The sequence below is a fragment of the Trichomonas vaginalis genome, chromosome III (genome assembly GCF_026262505.1).
Source record: "Trichomonas vaginalis G3 chromosome III, whole genome shotgun sequence".
Lineage (NCBI taxonomy): Eukaryota > Parabasalia > Trichomonadida > Trichomonadidae > Trichomonas > Trichomonas vaginalis.
The window spans coordinates 1,527,179-1,544,946 of record NC_067205.1 but is presented as its reverse complement, the minus strand read 5'-3'; the positions used below and the strand labels follow the sequence as shown (position 1 = coordinate 1,544,946).

At 34.4% G+C, this 17,768-nt stretch overlaps 8 protein-coding genes and 3 pseudogenes across 11 annotated transcripts, besides 3 other annotated features; 7 read left to right on the top strand and 4 right to left on the bottom strand.

The window, feature by feature from the left end:
* Nucleotides 1–4,689: part of a mobile genetic element that runs on past the window's edge.
* Nucleotides 14–1,561, top strand: TVAGG3_0620950 (keratin-associated protein family; the record flags this gene model as incomplete). Its single annotated transcript, XM_051240358.1, has 1 exon — nucleotides 14–1,561. The coding sequence occupies one exon, from the start codon at nucleotides 14–16 to the stop codon at nucleotides 1,559–1,561; it is 1,548 nt and encodes a 515-aa protein (XP_051086945.1).
* Nucleotides 2,913–3,269, top strand: TVAGG3_0620940 (KilA, N-terminal/APSES-type HTH, DNA-binding family; the record flags this gene model as incomplete). Its single annotated transcript, XM_051240357.1, has 1 exon — nucleotides 2,913–3,269. A coding segment is annotated over one exon (357 nt), but the record flags the coding sequence as incomplete, so codon positions are not given.
* Nucleotides 3,282–3,578, top strand: TVAGG3_0620930 (uncharacterized protein; the record flags this gene model as incomplete). Its single annotated transcript, XM_051240356.1, has 1 exon — nucleotides 3,282–3,578. The coding sequence occupies one exon, from the start codon at nucleotides 3,282–3,284 to the stop codon at nucleotides 3,576–3,578; it is 297 nt and encodes a 98-aa protein (XP_051086943.1).
* A 261-nt stretch (nucleotides 4,690–4,950) lies between the features above and the next one.
* Nucleotides 4,951–9,615: a mobile genetic element.
* On the bottom strand, nucleotides 5,618–5,854 carry TVAGG3_0620910 (uncharacterized protein; the record flags this gene model as incomplete). The annotated part of the gene is made up of 1 exon (XM_051240355.1): nucleotides 5,618–5,854. The coding sequence occupies one exon, from the start codon at nucleotides 5,852–5,854 to the stop codon at nucleotides 5,618–5,620; it is 237 nt and encodes a 78-aa protein (XP_051086942.1).
* Nucleotides 6,393–6,815, bottom strand: TVAGG3_0620900 (uncharacterized protein; the record flags this gene model as incomplete). The annotated part of the gene is made up of 1 exon (XM_051240354.1): nucleotides 6,393–6,815. The coding sequence occupies one exon, from the start codon at nucleotides 6,813–6,815 to the stop codon at nucleotides 6,393–6,395; it is 423 nt and encodes a 140-aa protein (XP_051086941.1).
* Nucleotides 9,616–9,791: 176 nt separating the features above from the next.
* Nucleotides 9,792–17,768: part of a mobile genetic element that runs on past the window's edge.
* Nucleotides 11,159–11,385, top strand: TVAGG3_0620880 (annotated as a pseudogene). Its single transcript has one exon. A coding segment is annotated over exon 1 (227 nt).
* On the top strand, nucleotides 11,404–11,646 carry TVAGG3_0620870 (serine threonine-protein phosphatase family; the record flags this gene model as incomplete). The annotated part of the gene is made up of 1 exon (XM_051240353.1): nucleotides 11,404–11,646. One exon carries the CDS (start codon nucleotides 11,404–11,406, stop codon nucleotides 11,644–11,646), a length of 243 nt encoding a protein of 80 aa, XP_051086940.1.
* TVAGG3_0620860 lies at nucleotides 11,715–12,498 on the bottom strand (annotated as a pseudogene). Its single transcript has one exon. A coding segment is annotated over exon 1 (784 nt).
* Nucleotides 12,517–13,755, top strand: TVAGG3_0620850 (annotated as a pseudogene). The gene has a single exon. A coding segment is annotated over exon 1 (1,239 nt).
* On the top strand, nucleotides 16,461–17,111 carry TVAGG3_0620840 (uncharacterized protein; the record flags this gene model as incomplete). The annotated part of the gene is made up of 1 exon (XM_051240352.1): nucleotides 16,461–17,111. The coding sequence occupies one exon, from the start codon at nucleotides 16,461–16,463 to the stop codon at nucleotides 17,109–17,111; it is 651 nt and encodes a 216-aa protein (XP_051086939.1).
* Nucleotides 17,248–17,613, bottom strand: TVAGG3_0620830 (uncharacterized protein; the record flags this gene model as incomplete). Its single annotated transcript, XM_051240351.1, has 1 exon — nucleotides 17,248–17,613. The coding sequence occupies one exon, from the start codon at nucleotides 17,611–17,613 to the stop codon at nucleotides 17,248–17,250; it is 366 nt and encodes a 121-aa protein (XP_051086938.1).

Sequence of the window (17,768 nt, the reverse complement as noted above, 5' to 3'; positions counted from 1 at the left end):
AATTACCGAATTAATGAAAAAGATTAATGATAATAAGAGTTCTGGCGGAAGAGTTGAATTAGAAGTGAATGATGTTAATGAGAAATTAGCCGAAAAAGCAGATAAAAACCATGTTCATTATATAAGTTCAGATGAACAGATTATAACGGACTACCATGGATATTTAACACGAACTGAAGAAAAAGTGAAGACGGAAGACCCCAATGAAAGAAGATATAAATACATTCGTGCTGAAGGTTATGACATAAGCTGTACTGTACAGTATGACACGGGTAAAGCACCAGAAGCATTTAGTTATAACGATGAAATATATGCTTCATACTTCTTTGTTAACGGTGTATTAGTTGAACCAAGATTTACTTTGAGAGTTAAGGCAAAAATAACGTTTGAAGATGCTATTAAAAGTAAAGCTGACAAAGATGAACTTGACGCAACGAACAAAGTTTTGAAATCACATAAACACAATATCTCCGATATAAATGAACTTCAAGCTACATTAAATAGTAAAGCTGACAAGAACCATACACATGAATCCTTCACTACTGTTAGAGCAGACGACATAATATTGAACTATACCCTTGGTTCAAGTGCACCTTTAGAGAATCCAAGTACAAGCGTAAAAGATACACTAAACTCCTTAAATAGTAAATGTATGAACATTGAAAGTCATGTCAGAAACTTTGAAACACATGAACTACCAGCAATGTTAGATAAAAAAGCAGATAAAGAACATACACATAACTCCTTCTCAACTGTTGCTATAGAAAGTATTGAAGGAACGGTTGGCGGAACTGGTGGGGATGCATTATATTATAAACCTCCTAACTTTCCACAAGGTTTAACATCGAATGAAAACATAACAACGAAGAAAGAAATTAGCTGTAAAAATGTTTATGTCATGGATGATGAAAATAATGTTAAATTCACTGCTCAAGATTTATATGATAAGAAAGCAGATAAAACTTATGTTGATGAAAAAGCTAATGAAATTAAAGAAAAGGTTGAATGGTATCATGAATGGACATTTGAGACTTTTAAAGTTAAAGCTGATACAAAATGGGTTTCAGGATGTTTAGACCTTAAAGCTGACAAAACAGAGCTTCAAACATTAAAGACTGAAATACTTCAAACATTATATCCTATAGGCTCTATTTATACGTCAATGAACTCAACAAATCCGGCAAGTGTTTTAGGTTTTGGTACGTGGCAGCAGATTGTAGATAAATTCTTATATTGTACTAATAATTCAAAACAAGCCGGTGGTTCGAAGAAAATTAAAGAAGTAAACCTTCCACCGCACACTCATACAGGAACTACAAACACAACAGGTAGTCATTCACATTCAATAACAAAAAGAGGTTATACAAATCTTGCAGCAGGTTCGGATAGACAGGGAATGCATAGATATGATATTTCAAGTGACCCAGTAGATTCAAGCGCAGGTATTTTCTGTGGAACCACAGGAAATCATTCACACACTTTCACAACAAATCCAACAGGCTCGGGTGCAGATTATATGCCACCATTTATGACTGTATTCGCATGGTATAGAGTTCAATGAACGCGCTTGAGCCTAGAATAAAATCTTTAACTTTACATAAATGAGCTTGAAAGAAGTATTCGAACAACATCCATGGAGGTCATTTAAGAAGTTCAATGAAGCTGCAAAGAGTTGGGGATTTACTAACAGAGCTGAAGTGAAAAGGTTCTTTGACAAAAATGTTGTACATCAAACAAAAATAAACCCTTACGACTACTTTTTACCAATTTACTCCAACACTCCTGACGCATACCAATTTGACACTCTCATTCAAAGCAGAAAAGGAGGACATAAACCATTCCTCATCTTCATTAATGTTAACACTCGTAAAGCATATGCATATCCAATGAAAAATAAAGGAACTCGTGAAGTTTAAGAGTTTTACAAAAGTTTGTAGCAGAACATAGCCCAAGTACTTTAACATCAGACCAAGACAGGCATACCTCACAATGAAATCACAGAATTTCTCATTAAGCATAACATAACTCACTACACTACTGAAGACCATAACATAACATACTCGGCATCATAAACCGCTTCATAAGAACGCTCAGAGATTTAAACCAAGAGCGAGACTTTACCGAAAAACAATGAAACATTTCTCGAAGTATATAATCCTCAACACATTCTACAACAGGACATACACCAAATTCAATGACACAACAACAAGAAAAGTATATACAAAAGAAACGAAGCAAACACAAAATATCAGAAATTCAACGCATTTACCCTCATTCCTGGTACAAAAGTTCGTGTAGTTCTTGACAACAAACCGTTGACAAAGAACGTTTAAGGTTAAGTAGAAACTATTATATCGTAGACTCTACGCAAGGTAATGGATATCTTATAAAAGCTGCCGACTCTATTGCGTTTTACCCTCGACATAAATTAGTCGAAAGTAGTAATGGCAAACTTGCTGAAACCATTGACGAAGCAAAGCGAGTGGTTATTGAAATACTTGCTATAACATAAACGATGACATTATAAAGTAAATATGAAGGAGGCGTTGAAGATGTTATACCATCTAAGAACTTGAGAGAGTCAAAGTCAACACATCTGGGACCATTAGAGCGGGAGTACTGGAAAGACAAAAATAAGCCAGAAAGAATAAGAAAATTCTTCTAAACTTTTTCATTAGATGTAAATCAGACATGAATGAGAACAGTCATGATATCATTAATGGTACCATTTATTTTAACATTAAGACGCAAAGCGGCGGGGCATAGCCCATGAACAAAAATAATGTTTAGGGTAGATGGTTAGATCTAACCTCATTTCTACCCTCACGAATTTTCATGAATTTCCTTAAGACAGAAAAAATAAAGTTAGTTTTATTTTTTTCTAACTTTTTATTTTGTATGTAAGAACAGAAATGTCAGTCGAAGCAAAAACATTCACGAACAAATCTAATGGCGAAACATTCACAAAAGGCACTTATAACGGTATTGAAGTCTTACGTAGAGACAAGGATGGTTACATTAATGCAACAAAGATGGCAAGAGAAGCAGGAAAGTTAAACCATTTAAACAGATTTCTCAATAGTGCTAAAATGCAGGAAATTCTTGAGTTTTGGTTGAAAGAATACGGTCGAGCCAAAAGTGGCTCGACCTCAAAACAAGCATTTTATGAGCTTACTAAGGGTGTTATAAATGAATTCAAAGGTATTTACATACATCCTGACCTCGTTCATTTTGTTGCTGAATGGTGCTCTGTAAAGTATGCATTTTATGTCAAAGATATTATGGACTCCATAGACAAGAAAGTTCATGAGAAATTAGATGAAGAAGAACTTGAAGATACAGTAGAGAATGCTAAACCTTTGTTCGAACAAGAAGTTAGAAAAATGCGCGAAAAACAATTAGAACATGAACGTGAGATATGTTATGGTTATAGAGATTCTCCATACGAACTAGACCAATGGGAACAAGAAGATTTAAAGAGAGAATTTAGAGAATCTGAACTCGCTAAGATAGCATTAGAAACTGCAGAAAAGAAGTTAAAAGTTTGGGGTCGTTTTGTACAAAAATATTGTGAGTAAATGAACCATTTATTTTTGTCATAAATGACCAAAAAATAATTTTTAGGGTAGATGGTTAGATCTAACCTCATTTCTACCCTCATTTCTACCCTCACGAATTTTCATGAATTTCCTTAAGACAGAAAAAATAAAGTTAGTTTTATTTTTTTCTAACTTTTTATTTTGTATAAAAGATATGATTTCAACAATCGGCACAACAACAATTCAAACAACAGCACCAAACTCGCTAGTCATGAATCCTACGTCAATGTTGGTAGAGATGAAAAGCTTTATTCCTTCTTCATATACTTTTGAAACAGAAATCCAGAAGATAAAGCAAGAACTTTTAACAAGTAATTTAGACTGTACCGCACAGGATGAAACAAATGAACAGTATCTATATGAAATGGAGGACCTCATCGACCATTTACCCAAATTGCCTGAAATTCAGCAGCAAAAACTAACTATTCCTGAATTCGATGAAATAGAAGTGAAACCAACTGACTTAGTAGAAATAAAGAAGTTCATACGTAAAGTAAACTATGAGTTTCTAGGATATCATTGCAACCATAAAGTTATGGACAAAGATTGCGACATGGTATATAAGAACATCTCTGACATATATAAATCTGGGGAGTTTAAGACATACGACAACTTTGTTTCATTAGTTGCAAAATGTGTTTGGCAGATAAGAGATAAAGATAGAAGAGGTAAGGTATGGCATGAACAGATAAAACCAACTGCTTCAGATTTAAAGAAAACCATTGACGCCTTGGTTGTTTTAGCAGGTAAGGTTTCAGAATATAACGCAAAAATGAACCCGCAATGTTCTAAATGTAAAGCAGCAATGAGGAAATATAACTACTCAGTCAAAGAGATAGAAAGAATGCGAAACGACTATGCAGACTTAAAGAAAGAAGCAGAAAAGCCAGCAGAAGATAAAATGGATATGTTGACATTTCTTAATAAAAACTATCCAACAGCAGAAGATTTCCTTCTGTCTGACGTCAAGAAGAAGTATAAAGAAACTTTCGGCATTGTTAAAATTTTTGATATCCTCAGCGAAGAAATAGAAGCTACAAAACTGTTTAGAGTCTCACGAATTCATAACGTTTACCATGTGAAACGTTTATAAAATAACTGGGGTAGAAATGAGGGTAGAAATGAGGGTAGATCTACCCTTCTACCCTAAACATTATTTTTGTCTGAAAAATGACCAAATTTCATGAATTTCATTAGTTAGAAAAATAACGCTAATTTTTTTCTAAGAAAAATTTTTATCTTGTATGTATAGACAGTAATGTCAAACATTGAGTTTGAAACAGTTAGAAAGATTGACAATGACACCAAAGTGGTTAGAATTGGTGATTTAAACGTAAGATACTGTAAGAAAAGTTAGTATACAAGTCATGGGTACGGAGGCACTGCGCGCCTCCTTACCCAATACTTGTGAATTTGACACTTTACAAAACCGTTAACGTATATTTTGCAACACAAACGACAACACTAACTTAACCTTAAATATTTACAAAGCCACCAACCACTTCACCTCACTAATGTAAAAAATAAACGTTCTCACTATCGTTCTCACTAACGACTTCACTAATGTTCTCATAAATTTTCCTCAATATCTTCATCATCAGTGTTAACCCTATTGTAGTCATACTTGAAGCCATAAACTTTCTCTAACTTCTTAACGTACAATTTACATAACTTACCTTCGTCATCATATGGTTTAATGATATAACTATTTCTATCTTTATACACAGTCAATGAAAAGTCAACTGGTCTCGGATGTATTTGAAAGAACATGTTATGCTCAGGAAGGAAGAATAAATGTTTAAATGTATGTTTGTTATACTGTGGAATTCGAATGAGTTGCTTTTGTTCTGTCATTTACATCCAAATAAAAATTTTCAGTAAAAAATAAAATACAATAAAAATTAATGATTTCACCACCCTCACACGTATGAAAACATAGCACAAAAATAAATTTAGGTGAAGTGGTGAGATCTCACCCGTTTTCTCACCTGTTTTTTCACCCTGTTGAATTCATTGCTTTATAACTCTCTTCCTTTCTCCAACTCTTCTAACTTCTTCTTAAGTTCGGCAATGTTGTCCTCATGAAGTTTAATCTTTCTCAAAATTCCTTCTCTATCTAATGGTTGCTTTATCTTTCTAAACTGAACTCTACCATCCTTCATAGTATGAATGTAAAAACCTTCTGGAATAGTTCCTGATTTAATGTATTCTACCAAAAACTTTTGTTTCATTGCTTCAGTGACTTTATTTGTCATTTTACTCTAAATAAAAATTTTAATATTAAATAAAAAATAACGTTATTTTTTCAGTAAGGAAACGCAGGAGTTTTACGATTTATTTGAGGAGTAGGTTCTGGTTTAAATGTTGGAGTCGGTTTAGGAGTTGACTTTTGAACAGGAGTTTGTACTTCCATAGGTTCAGGAGTCATTGAAGGTTTTGCTTGTGAAGGCGTTGGTTTTGCGAAGGTGTTGGAGTTTGTTAACTTCAGCTACTTCAGTATTATTTACAACATTTGCTTTATTTCTTTTCAACATCATAACTGCTCCTGCTGTAGCTAGCAAAACTAGTGGGAGACCATATCTTATATAAGGACTTGACCAAATGCTATTTTTGACAGGAGCTGGTGGAACACCTAACCTTGGTGAGACTGCTCTTTGCCATTGTGCAGCTCGTAAGAAATATTCAATAGGTGCTCCATAATCGTTTGGTAAAGTTTGTTTCATAGATGGTGAAGGTTCACGAGAGCTTGATGAAGAACTCATTTATAAGCTTTAAAAAATAAACGTTCATCCTTTATTCCTCACTGTCGTCCGTAGCTAAGTTATAGTCATCTAATCTTATTATTGGGATTCCATTAGCACGCACCTGAATGGCAAAGCAACAATCCCTCATAAATCCAATAAGTGGCTTTGGTACGTTTTCAGTTGCTAGTTCAATAGGTCCTTTAACAGACAATTTGTATGTTATTGGAGCAGTAGATGTTTGACCTTGCTGGAAGCAAAAGTCCACTTCTGTTGGAAAACCACATAAGAAATGTGTGTTGTCATAGCTATCCCATTTATGTTCCACACTACCATCATCCACCAATGACCTCATAACATCTTCATTAAATCCTATCATATCATTGTTTGTATTGCAAGCGTTCGCAACCATTTCATAAAATACAGGTCCATATGATTTTTCAGGTTCTGCAGGCATATTTCCATAAGCTCCCATGGAAAGCTGAAGATATTTAAACTTAGGGTTCTCAAAATTAACATAATAGTTGTCTTTCTTTCTAAATAGTGCCCAAATACTTTTAACATTAATAGGCGTATAAGCTGCTGTAAATATTGCACTTGAACTATCTGTATTCTTTGAGAATGAACCGTCCATAGGAATCCAATCCATAACTTTAACAGGAAAACATAAAGCCTCGTTTGTATAATGTTCTACAAGTTCTGTATAAAATGTTAGGGTCTAAAGAGAATGACTTTGGATGAATGAAACATTCATTAAAATCCATCTTTGTTCGAAATAGTTGCTGGGTTACAGTTGTAATAGTAACTGTTCCACTAGCTTCTACTGCCTTCGTTATCATAGTGAATGGTTCATTCCATGGAACAAATTTATTTGTCGGTGGATTTGAATCTGAAGCAAATGCAACTTTAAGAGTTGGATTGAAAGCAATGATATCATTTACAGATATAGATGTGCATTGTAAGGCGTCGCTACTGAACTTTACTTTAAGCTGAATGTTTCCTGCAAAAGCTGGAATAAATCGAATAGTTTCTAATGGAAGGAATCTTCTAACAGGAATTCTTAAACGAAGCTTAAAATCAAATGATTTTCCTGCTGTAATTGGACCACTAACAATTTGTCCTGTTCTGCATGTTCCCGAATGACTCCATACATCTTCATGTCGAGTCTTTGAGAAAACATCTACTTTCTTTATTTGTTCGGTAGTTTGTGAGTTTGAAGTTATATATGCTTCTCTTCTTGCGTTGTCTTTGAGAATATACGATACGACCATTTTGCAAGGATTTGATATCCAGCAACTCATAGAAAGCGTCATCGAAACCAATCCAAAATCCTGGTGTTTGTTTTATTGGAACCTGAACCAATTTCTTTATCTACAATAAATTGACCTTCAATTTTATACGTAATGAATGTATTGTAAAGGTCCAACATATTTTCACCAGGAGGTGAGAGATTGAATTTACCCATGTGTTATCTTTAGCAGTTCCAGGTTGTGATGGAATCTTTGCGTCAGAATATTTCTATTAGTGTCACCAATTTGAACTGCATTGTCTATGATATCGAAATATGAGCGAATCTGATGAATATGCTCTGCTGGAGTAAATTCGTTTAACTGTTCGTTCTGCATGTATTTACTTCAGATAAAAATATCTATTTACTTCATTATTCTCACTCTTCTTCTTGGCATTCGTGGTGGAAGTTGTTTCTTAACTTTTCAATGAACTGTACATTCTCTTTTGTCTCAACTTCTTTCACTGGTGGGTCAGGGTTCTTTGACTCGGTTTGTTTTTCAATGAAATTCACGAACTTTGCAATAAGCCTCTTGGTTCGTTATTGAAAGTACATCTGGCTTCTTTTCTTCTGGTTCTATTGGTGGCTCAGTTTGAACAGAAGGTTTTATATGGGCTTCGTGGACTTTCACCCTTGCCATACACCTTAATGTTGTCGCTTTCTGCATTCGCTAATGGAACCTTTCTTTTTCTTACGTATATTTTACCATCTTTACTCTGACTTACGTAATAGAAAGGATGTTGTATTCCTCTTGCGTCATTTAATATAATAGACTCTCGCTCTGATTTTGACAAGCTCATTTTACATCGGTTAAAGTTTTAATTTTTTTTTTTATCTGCAGTCAAATGACTCAGACAAGCCCTACGGACAAGACCCAAGGGGTCATAGATGTTGAAGCATTGAAGAAAGAAATTCGCGAGCAAATTTTATCCAAACTGAAGGAACAAAAAAACAAGAACAAAAGCCAGAGAGACCAAAGAGAAAACTTAGTGAAAAACAACTTGCTGCATTAGCTGCTGGAAGACAAAAGAACCCACGTTTGCTGGCGAAGAAAGCTAGAGAAGAAGCTGAAGCAAAAGCTAAAGAAGCTGAAGCAAAGAAAGAGTAAATGGTTTATTTTTATCCGAATTAAATGTATAGACAAATACCTTTATCTGTTGCGTTCAGTAGTGAAAACCCTGACGTCAAAATAAAGGGGAACAGAGTAACGTTTAAGTTTCCAACAGACTGGATTGTGAACATAAATGAAGAGAAGTACATTGGCATAACATCTATGTATATAACAGTTGCTTTCAGAAAGGTTGACTTTATACTTCAAGTCGAGATAGAAAATGACGAACAGTCTTTAAGCGCCCAAAACATTCACATATACAAATACTTTAAAGACGATACAACATTGCAACAATGTATGATTTCATTTAATGAGATGTTCGAGAAAAAGTTCAACATTGAAGTACAAATTTACAGCCTTTACGTGAGTTTCTTGCACAACTGAAAGAAAAGGTAGTCAGCCACAACTTATAGACTTTCATTATGAATTTAATGAAATGAAGATGGAACACACATGACTGTCAATTCATTGTATTCTCACCATTCAATGAAGTAGCTAAAAAGAAAAAAAAATCCATTACGTATAAGATTTCAAATCTCTGAACCAAGTGATGATTTCAAGAATGTTTTCAATTATGATGCAATGCTTCCGAGGAAAAATGAATTTTCCGAAATTAGATTTCCAGGTATTTGGGATAGAAAGCAAGCTATATTATATTCAAACTTAAGTAAGGGAGTTGAAAATGAGTTCATTGGTCATACAAGAACTTCACCACTTCCTAACCCTAAATACTATAAATTAACTGGCTTCAATCGTGAGTTTTGGATAGACATGTTCTCCACTCATGACCATAAAGCACCTGTTTTGCTACCTCCAGACCATAAGGACTGTCTCTACATTGAAGCACAACTCTTAAACTCTACCATCGCAGTATTGTAAATAACCACATGGGCTTATTTTTATCATAAGACGAAATGGTGGAAGTGAACTCAAAATAAGAGTATTTAGGTTATTTTGCCGACCAAATATATTTACAAGGCAAAATATCATTATTAACATGTCAACCTATTATCAGTATGTTTTGATAAAAAAATTTTATCAAATATCATATTAAAAAAAAAAAAAGGTAGTGGGGCTTCCAGGCACTTCGTGCCCTCTAGCCCCGAAGATGTTTAGTATAAATGAAGTTTTTATTCGGAAAATTGTTAGTCTTCTGGTGTGAATTCGGAGGACTCTTCTTCTTCCTCCATTGCTTCTGGGAAGAAGCCTTCTTCTGGGTCGAAAACATTATATAATGTGTCGCTTTTCACAAATTATATATGTTTTCATACTTTGTCACTTTTCTGTCACTTTTCGGGTAAAAACATTTTTATTATTATATATATAAATGAATTTACAAAACCTCCGTTACCGTCTCTTTGGAAATAAGAGTAAATGTAAAGATATTATATTGAGAGAACTTAAGAAACTACCGAATGGTCTAACATTTGTAGATTTGTTCGGTGGAAAGTTTCTATATATCCCATTTGTGCCATACAATATTCCCAGACTCAAAGATTATATGCAATGACTTCGACAACTATATGGACCGTCTCAAACATATACCAGACACAACATATATTGAAAGATTAAAAGAAAAGATACCTATAGGTAAGATGGAACGTATACCATTAGATAAGAAAAATATTGTGAGAGAGGTTTTGAAAAAAGCAGAATATATAGACTGGGATAGTATATCTGCTAGACATATTATATAGTGGTTCTATAAGAGTTCATGACATTGAAACACTATATGTCAAAAGTTTTATATTTAACTATACAAATGTTTTCAAAGAGGACATAGAAAAATATATTGAGGGTATAGAGTTGTGAGATGTCATTGGACAGATTTGTATGAAAAATATAAAGACAAGGAAAATGTTTTCTTTATAGTGGACCCGCCGTTCTATAACACATGGGATTTTCAATACCAAGTAGACTGACTTTGAGAGACTCTTTAGAAACTTTAGACGTTTTACATAACCATCCATGCTTTTACTTTACATCCGATAAAAGTGGTTTGGAAAGTGTCATGAAATGAGTTAGAGGACATACATGACTATGAGTTTAGATATGACAAGATAGATATATGAGAGAGGTCCTATAAACCGGAGAAAGTGTCATAACAAAGAAAATTTTATTAGTAAGTAAATGTGGTTTGAAATAGGACTACTTGTTTTAGGTTTTTTCCATTGTGTCATTTATTTATTTGACGTGGCAGAAAGATATAGAGAATATGAAGATGAACCAATGCCTGCAAATGTTCAGTATATGTACTCGTAAGAGATATTTTTATCTAATATTAAATGGACGCACAGAACTTAGCGAATGCACAGCAACCTGGACAACCAAACCCAGAGAATATTCCAAATGAAGTTAGAATACAACTGCAATGGCAAACTATGGTCAAGTGCCAACAGATGTACAAATGCAAACTGCCATGTCAAATGACGCTGCGTTAGGTTTGCCACCATGGTATGCAAATATGAGATGGAAAGAGTTTTATACAAACCTGAAGTGGGATATAAACAACTTTATGCAGATGACGCGAACACAGGAGTTGACCCAGAATATGTTTTCTACCAGAGGAGAAACAGAATGTATGAGCTCCAGTTAAAGAATGCTATGGAACTCAACAGGAAACGTAAGAGACTAGGCGGACATTAGATTTTTACATATAGTAAAATGGGTTTCTTCAGTAAGATAGGAAACTTCTTTCGAAATGTTGGAAGAGGTATATGGAATGGAATAAAAACCGTAGGAAGAGGAATTTGGAACGGTGTCAAAAATATTGGTAAAAGAGTAGGTCAGTTCGTTGGTATTATACCTAAAGACCCTGAACCAGAAGAACAAGCTCCTGTTATACAACAGCCTGAACCTGCACCACAGTCTAGTTGGCAACCAAATCCAACACCTCAACCGTATTAAAAAATTATATTTTTACCGTTCGATAGTAGTTGTATATGAAACTAAGTTCTAAGTAAAACGCATGGTATAATGGAATTATTCTTTTTCTTCCATCTGTAGTAAACCATACTTTGAAAGTCTGAAATACTTCCACTTGGTGGTTCGTATAACTTTGTAGGTTTTTCGTAAAAATCATTCATCAGACATAAGAAAGAGTTTTGCGCACCAGAAAATGAAGCATGAACAATAATAGCATCTGGGTCGAAAATATTTTCATATGTTCCATTAGGGTTTTCGACTTCATAAAAGTCTGGGTGTACTGGATATGCTGCAGGCTGATTTAACATCCTCATAAATCTATACCATGCCAAGTTGTTATATTTTGTAGAAATATAAACGTTTTCTCCAAGGTCTTCTATTCTATTGATTTTAACAGTTGCATTTTTCCTGTCATAAATAATATCGAGATGGTATTCTCCTTCGTCAATGTTATACTGTTTTGCATATTCGAGATAGATATCGTTTATTTTTTTGAAAAGCTTGAAGAGTTGTTTCTAAGTTTACAAGCAAACTAACTTGTAAAAGTTTTCCCTGTTCAAATTTCTCATACATACGTTTTTCTTTGTTATAGTATCGAACTTCAAAACCGACCGTAAATGGGAAACCATGTATGGCTTCTGAAATGAACTTCATTCTACGAAAGCCAATAGCTTTTGTGACAGATGGGTCTCTTAGCCATCTTAATGGGTAGTCAAAACGATAGCCTTCATGCTTTACGGTCTCTGTCTCAAACTTTTGACCGACATTAGTAAAAAGTTCATCTAATGGTTTAGTTGTAGCAACTCTTGAATTTTCTTTTTCTATTGAAAGCATATTTTATCTAGAATAAAAATGTCGAAAGATATTGCTTCCATAAGAGAATACAACAACCGACAACTCATTATGCAAGCTCTAAATAAGAACACAACAAACTTTTCAAACTATTCTAAGATATCTGAGTCATTGAAAGAAGGAAACTTAAAACTGACATTAAACCCAATGACAGATGAGTTTCTATTTCAAGACAAGAAGAACAATACTGTCTGTATAAATCCAACAAAAGGAACTTTAAACGAGAAACCTATAAATGAACTTTTTTGAAAGCAGATGTTGACAACAAAGCTGACAAAGAATATGTAGACGATGCAATAGCAAAAGAAGAAGAAAGAGCTAACAATGCTTATGCAACAAAAGAACATACTCATCCTGAACTAGCAGACAAAACATATGTTGACAATAAAATGTCAAGTGAAGTGACAAGAGCTGAAAACGAATATTCTAAAAAGACTCATACACATTCTATATCTGAAATAACAGACTTAAACGTTAGCCTTGAAAAGAAAGCGGATAAGGATTGTGTGGCTAGTGCGTTAGAGAAGAAAGCAGATAAGGAATATGTGGATGAAAAAGATAAAGAAATTATAGAAAGGGTTGACTGGTACCATGAACGGACATCGAAGATTTTTAAAAACTAAAGCCGATACAGGATGGGTTTCAGGATGTTTAGACCTTAAAGCAGATAAAACTTATGTTAACGATGAGTTAGAGAAGAAAGCAAATAAGACTCATACACATACAAGTTTTACAACTGTTGCTATAGAAAGTATTGAAGGAACGGTTGACGTAACTGGTGGGGATGTATTATATTGTAAACCTCCTAACTTTCCACAAGGTTTAACATCGGATGACGACATAACGACGATGAGAAACATTAGATGTAAAGATGTTTATGTCATGAAGGATGATATAATACTAAATTCACTGCTCAAGATTTATATGACAAGAAAGCAGACAAAACAGAGCTTCAAACATTAAAGACAGAAATACTTCAAACATTATATCCTATAGGCTCTATTATACGTCAATGAACTCTACCAGACCAGAAGTAGTACTTGGTTTGGAACTTGGACTCAAATAGTCGACAGGTTTTTGTATTGTGCAAACTCTTCAAAGGAAACAGGTGGAAGTAAAACGATTTCAGGTGAAAATTTACCTGCACACAGTCACTACATAGATTTAAGTACATCTCAAGCAGGTTGGCATAAGCATAGATATTGGGATTGGTCAGCAATGACAAAAGGTAAAGGATATGAATGTTAAAGACAACGTTCAGTTGCTATAAATTGTTTCTGAGTAACACTGAGGAGGAGGAAACCATACACATCGCGTTTCAGGATATACGCAAACAACGGGACAAAGTAAAGACTACATGCCACCTTACATGACAGTTTAACGCATATTATTATAGAATAGTCGTCATTTTCAACTTCTTTAGCATATTCGTCAGGAGTTGTCTTATATTTGTTAGGAACTGTCTTTGAAAGTATACCACCTTGAACTTTGACAAGCTTGAAACGAGGTCTGACAATAGTAGTTTTTATCTTCTGCTTGCAGTCTGTACATTTTGCCATGTTTGCCTAAAACTTCATAATATTCTCTTGTATACTTTCTTCTATTTTTACGAACACGAATGTGAGTACCTGTCGGGTTCCCATTGTTGTCATAGTCAATAGTATTTTCATATGGGTCGCGTTTAGGTATTTCTATTTTTACTTTGTCACCTTTCTGAAGTTTGAAGCCCGGCATTCTTTCTTGTTTGTCTCTTTTGACTAAATTATTAAATATATAGTCTTTCTCTAAGTCAGGGTTATTTTTTCATTTCTTCGGGGAGTGGTTCCCAAACCTTTTTGTTTACGGCTATTGTAAATATTTAAAACTTGTCTCATCTTTGCCATGGAGAAGTGTCTATATTTGTCGTCATATGACATTTCATTTGCTTCACCACCTTGTGGTTGGTTTAAGTCTCTTAACATTTTTATACAACCGTCAATGACACCAAGAGCAGAATGGTTTTGGTCGACAATGAAATATTGGTTTACATTTTTTGAACGCAGATAGTTTTTTACATCATCTGATTTGAAAGAACTTTCACAGTCAGATGTCAGTTTTTGTTGGATGGTATTTGTCAACGAATATTGTCAAAGCTGCTAAGATATCTAAAATAGCTTTGGACTGTAATGGTATGGCTTCACAGTATCTTGTGTTTTTGACCAAACAAATATTAACCAGTATGGTGGTCCATCTGTTCTAACTCTCGGAATGTTTTCCAAGATATCCATAAACCAAGCATTTGGTGTTGAAACTAAAGATTTTTACCATGAGTGCTTTCTTTGTCGCTTTAGAAACATAGGGGTCCTTGTTTGGATTCGTCATTTTTTATCCTATAAGAAATGGGTTTATTTGGCGCATTAGCAGGAGTTGCATCCAGATTTTGCCCGCAGTGGGGAACAATAGCCAGAGGTGTTATTTGGAGTTGGAAGGAAGATTTTGAGTACATTAGGTATACTTAAAGAGAAAGCACAACCTATTATACAAACTGTACAGAAAGGTTGGGATGTAGCACGAGATGCAACAAATCTTATTCCAAATCCTGAAACAAGAGGAAAAGTTCAAGGATGGATGGACAATGTAGGAAGACAAGCAGGAAACTATTATAACAAAGCAAATGACTACTATAACCAAGCAGGACACTATATGGACCAAGGTGAAAGATTCTTTAACAGAGGATATAACCATGCACAACAATGGGTAAACAATAACCAACCTCAACCGCCTCAAACGTGGGGAATGTAAAGTTTTTTACTGAGATGAAATGACAATACAGCATTGAGACAAATGGTTCAAGATGGATTTGTCGGCTTCCAGCAGTTACACAACGTGTTTGTCAAGTTCTTCCTATACCTCAGGAAGTTTTAGGACCGACTTAAAAAAACCTAAACAACCAGTTGAAAACAAACCAAACTAAAATTTTTTACTGAGATGAAATGACCGAAGAAGTTGAAACGGTAGATTTGACACCACAAACAAAAAGTTCAGAACCATTGTCAAAACCTGTCAAAGAACTTACAGATGAAGAGAAAATTCAATAATAGAAAGTGCCAGGTCTGGAAATACAAACCCTAACTACAAAGTCACTTTTCATAAAAATGAAACGGCAAGTATCTCAAAAAAGAAACAGACTCTCACAAATATAAAATATTTGAAGTCTGAAGGAGCTTTCGAGAAACAGATGGAAAAGTTTACTTCACTGACCAACAGTTCATTATAGAACATCTCATTGACTTAGAGTCGAAATATTCTAAACTTTACAACAAACACAAAAAGTTGAAAGGAAAACAAAAACAAATGGCATATGATATTTATGAAGATGTTGACGACACAACTGTTCCTGCAAGTGAAGTAAAGTCAGAGAAACCGAAAAGTGACGAAAAACCGATAGAAGAAGAAAAACCAAAACTGAAGATAAACCAAAACCAAAGTTTAGTTTGGAAACTAAACCAAGTCAACCTTCATTAGCTGGTATGGGTTGGCGTCAAAGACTTATGGCAGCAGGCGGTTATGTTAAGTAAAGAAAAAAATATTTTTTTTATTTTTTATAAAAATGCCCCATATAGAATGGATAGAAAATCTGCTAGAATAAAAGCAGAGTCTGCTAGAATAAAAGCAGAGTTGGGAAACTTGTTTGTTAGATGAGAAATATGAAATGGCATACCATTTTAAAACAATATATTTTTACATATATTAAATGCTTCAGGTTGAAAAACAAAGAACAAAAGTAGCAGATACAAAACCGTTAGACTATATCTTTACAAATGCTGGTAGGACTATTTCAGATGAAGAAATTTCATCCCGAATATACAGGTTTGACTATCCAATTCGTTGGCTTCAAAGTCCTTCAGATGCAAAGGCAATAGGATTTAGAAGAGTTTTGTTTTCAAATAGAACTAAACGCATTTATGTTCGCAGTATATTTTCATGGGCAGTATAAAGGTTCTGATGGTCTAATAGACAAATTTGACGAAATGAGAATCTTTACAGTTCGTTCAGACGAAAGTCTTGAGAAAACTCTAAATGACTTTCAAACTCAAATGAACAAATATTATTGGGAATTTCAAGAAAAATACGACTCTTTACTAAATGGAACATACTATCTGAAACTAGAATATGACAAGATGAACTCCACCGTTTCATTTCAAAAGATTGAAATTAACCCTCCAAGAGATACAGAGTTTTTATTTTGGAAAGTAGACAAACGTTCTTGGGCACAATTTCTTCGGTTACTAAACCAGAACGAACCATTACCACCAGATGGTCCATTTCAATTTATACTTCCACCAGCAGATTTGACAGTTTATAGAAACGTGTTTGACCCTCAAAATGTTATGTGTCATGCAAGTTTCAGTTCAAGCAACAATAGTTTTCTATGTATTGGTAAGGACTTTTATGACTTTGCTTCTAAATTCTACGAACCACCTAGTAACAGTTTCTCTGACTTTCAAGTTTGGTTCACAACAAATGGTGTGCAACATATTATTCCATTGTACTATGACTTTTATCTCGAATTGTCTTTCATATATAACTACGGAAAAGTGCTGAAAAAGTATTGAAAAATAATGTTTATGTTAGCATGTTAGATCTAACACGTTTTCTCACCTCTTTTCTAACATCGTAGAAAACTCATGAAAACAATTTATTTTTGACACTTTCACAAAAAACATAAAAAAGTGAGTTAAAATGAGATGTTTACTGAACTGGTTGGATGTCGCCTTCACAGGTTATGTAGAATGGTTGACCCGAGAAGTGAAGGAGAGACTGAATTGCCAATTTCATATGGGGTAGGGGGTTCTCCTTGTTTGGTATTTTTATCCAAGGACGCTTGGCAAAGAACTTGAGAAGAGCTTCTTTCTTTGCTTGCTTTATGTCGTCGAAAGGAGTGTTTTCTGGTATTTGAATTGGAATTCCAGTCGAAGTCTCGAGCTGAAGTGTAGACCTTCCAGACAACCAGCAGCCGAGGGACTTGTTGGCTTTGTCCTTGCCCAAGTACTGCTTAACAACTTCATTTATCTCTATAAGGTAAATTGCCTCATCTAATGGCTCGATGTTGTCCATTGTTCTGTTTCAGAACTAGTCTTGTACTTTTTCAGAACAATACTTGTCCTGTTTCAGAACTAGTCTTGTACTGTTTCAGAACAATACTTGTACTTTTTCAGAACAATACTTGTCCTGTTTCAGAACAAATTTCCCGGAAAAGCTCTCAATTTGTG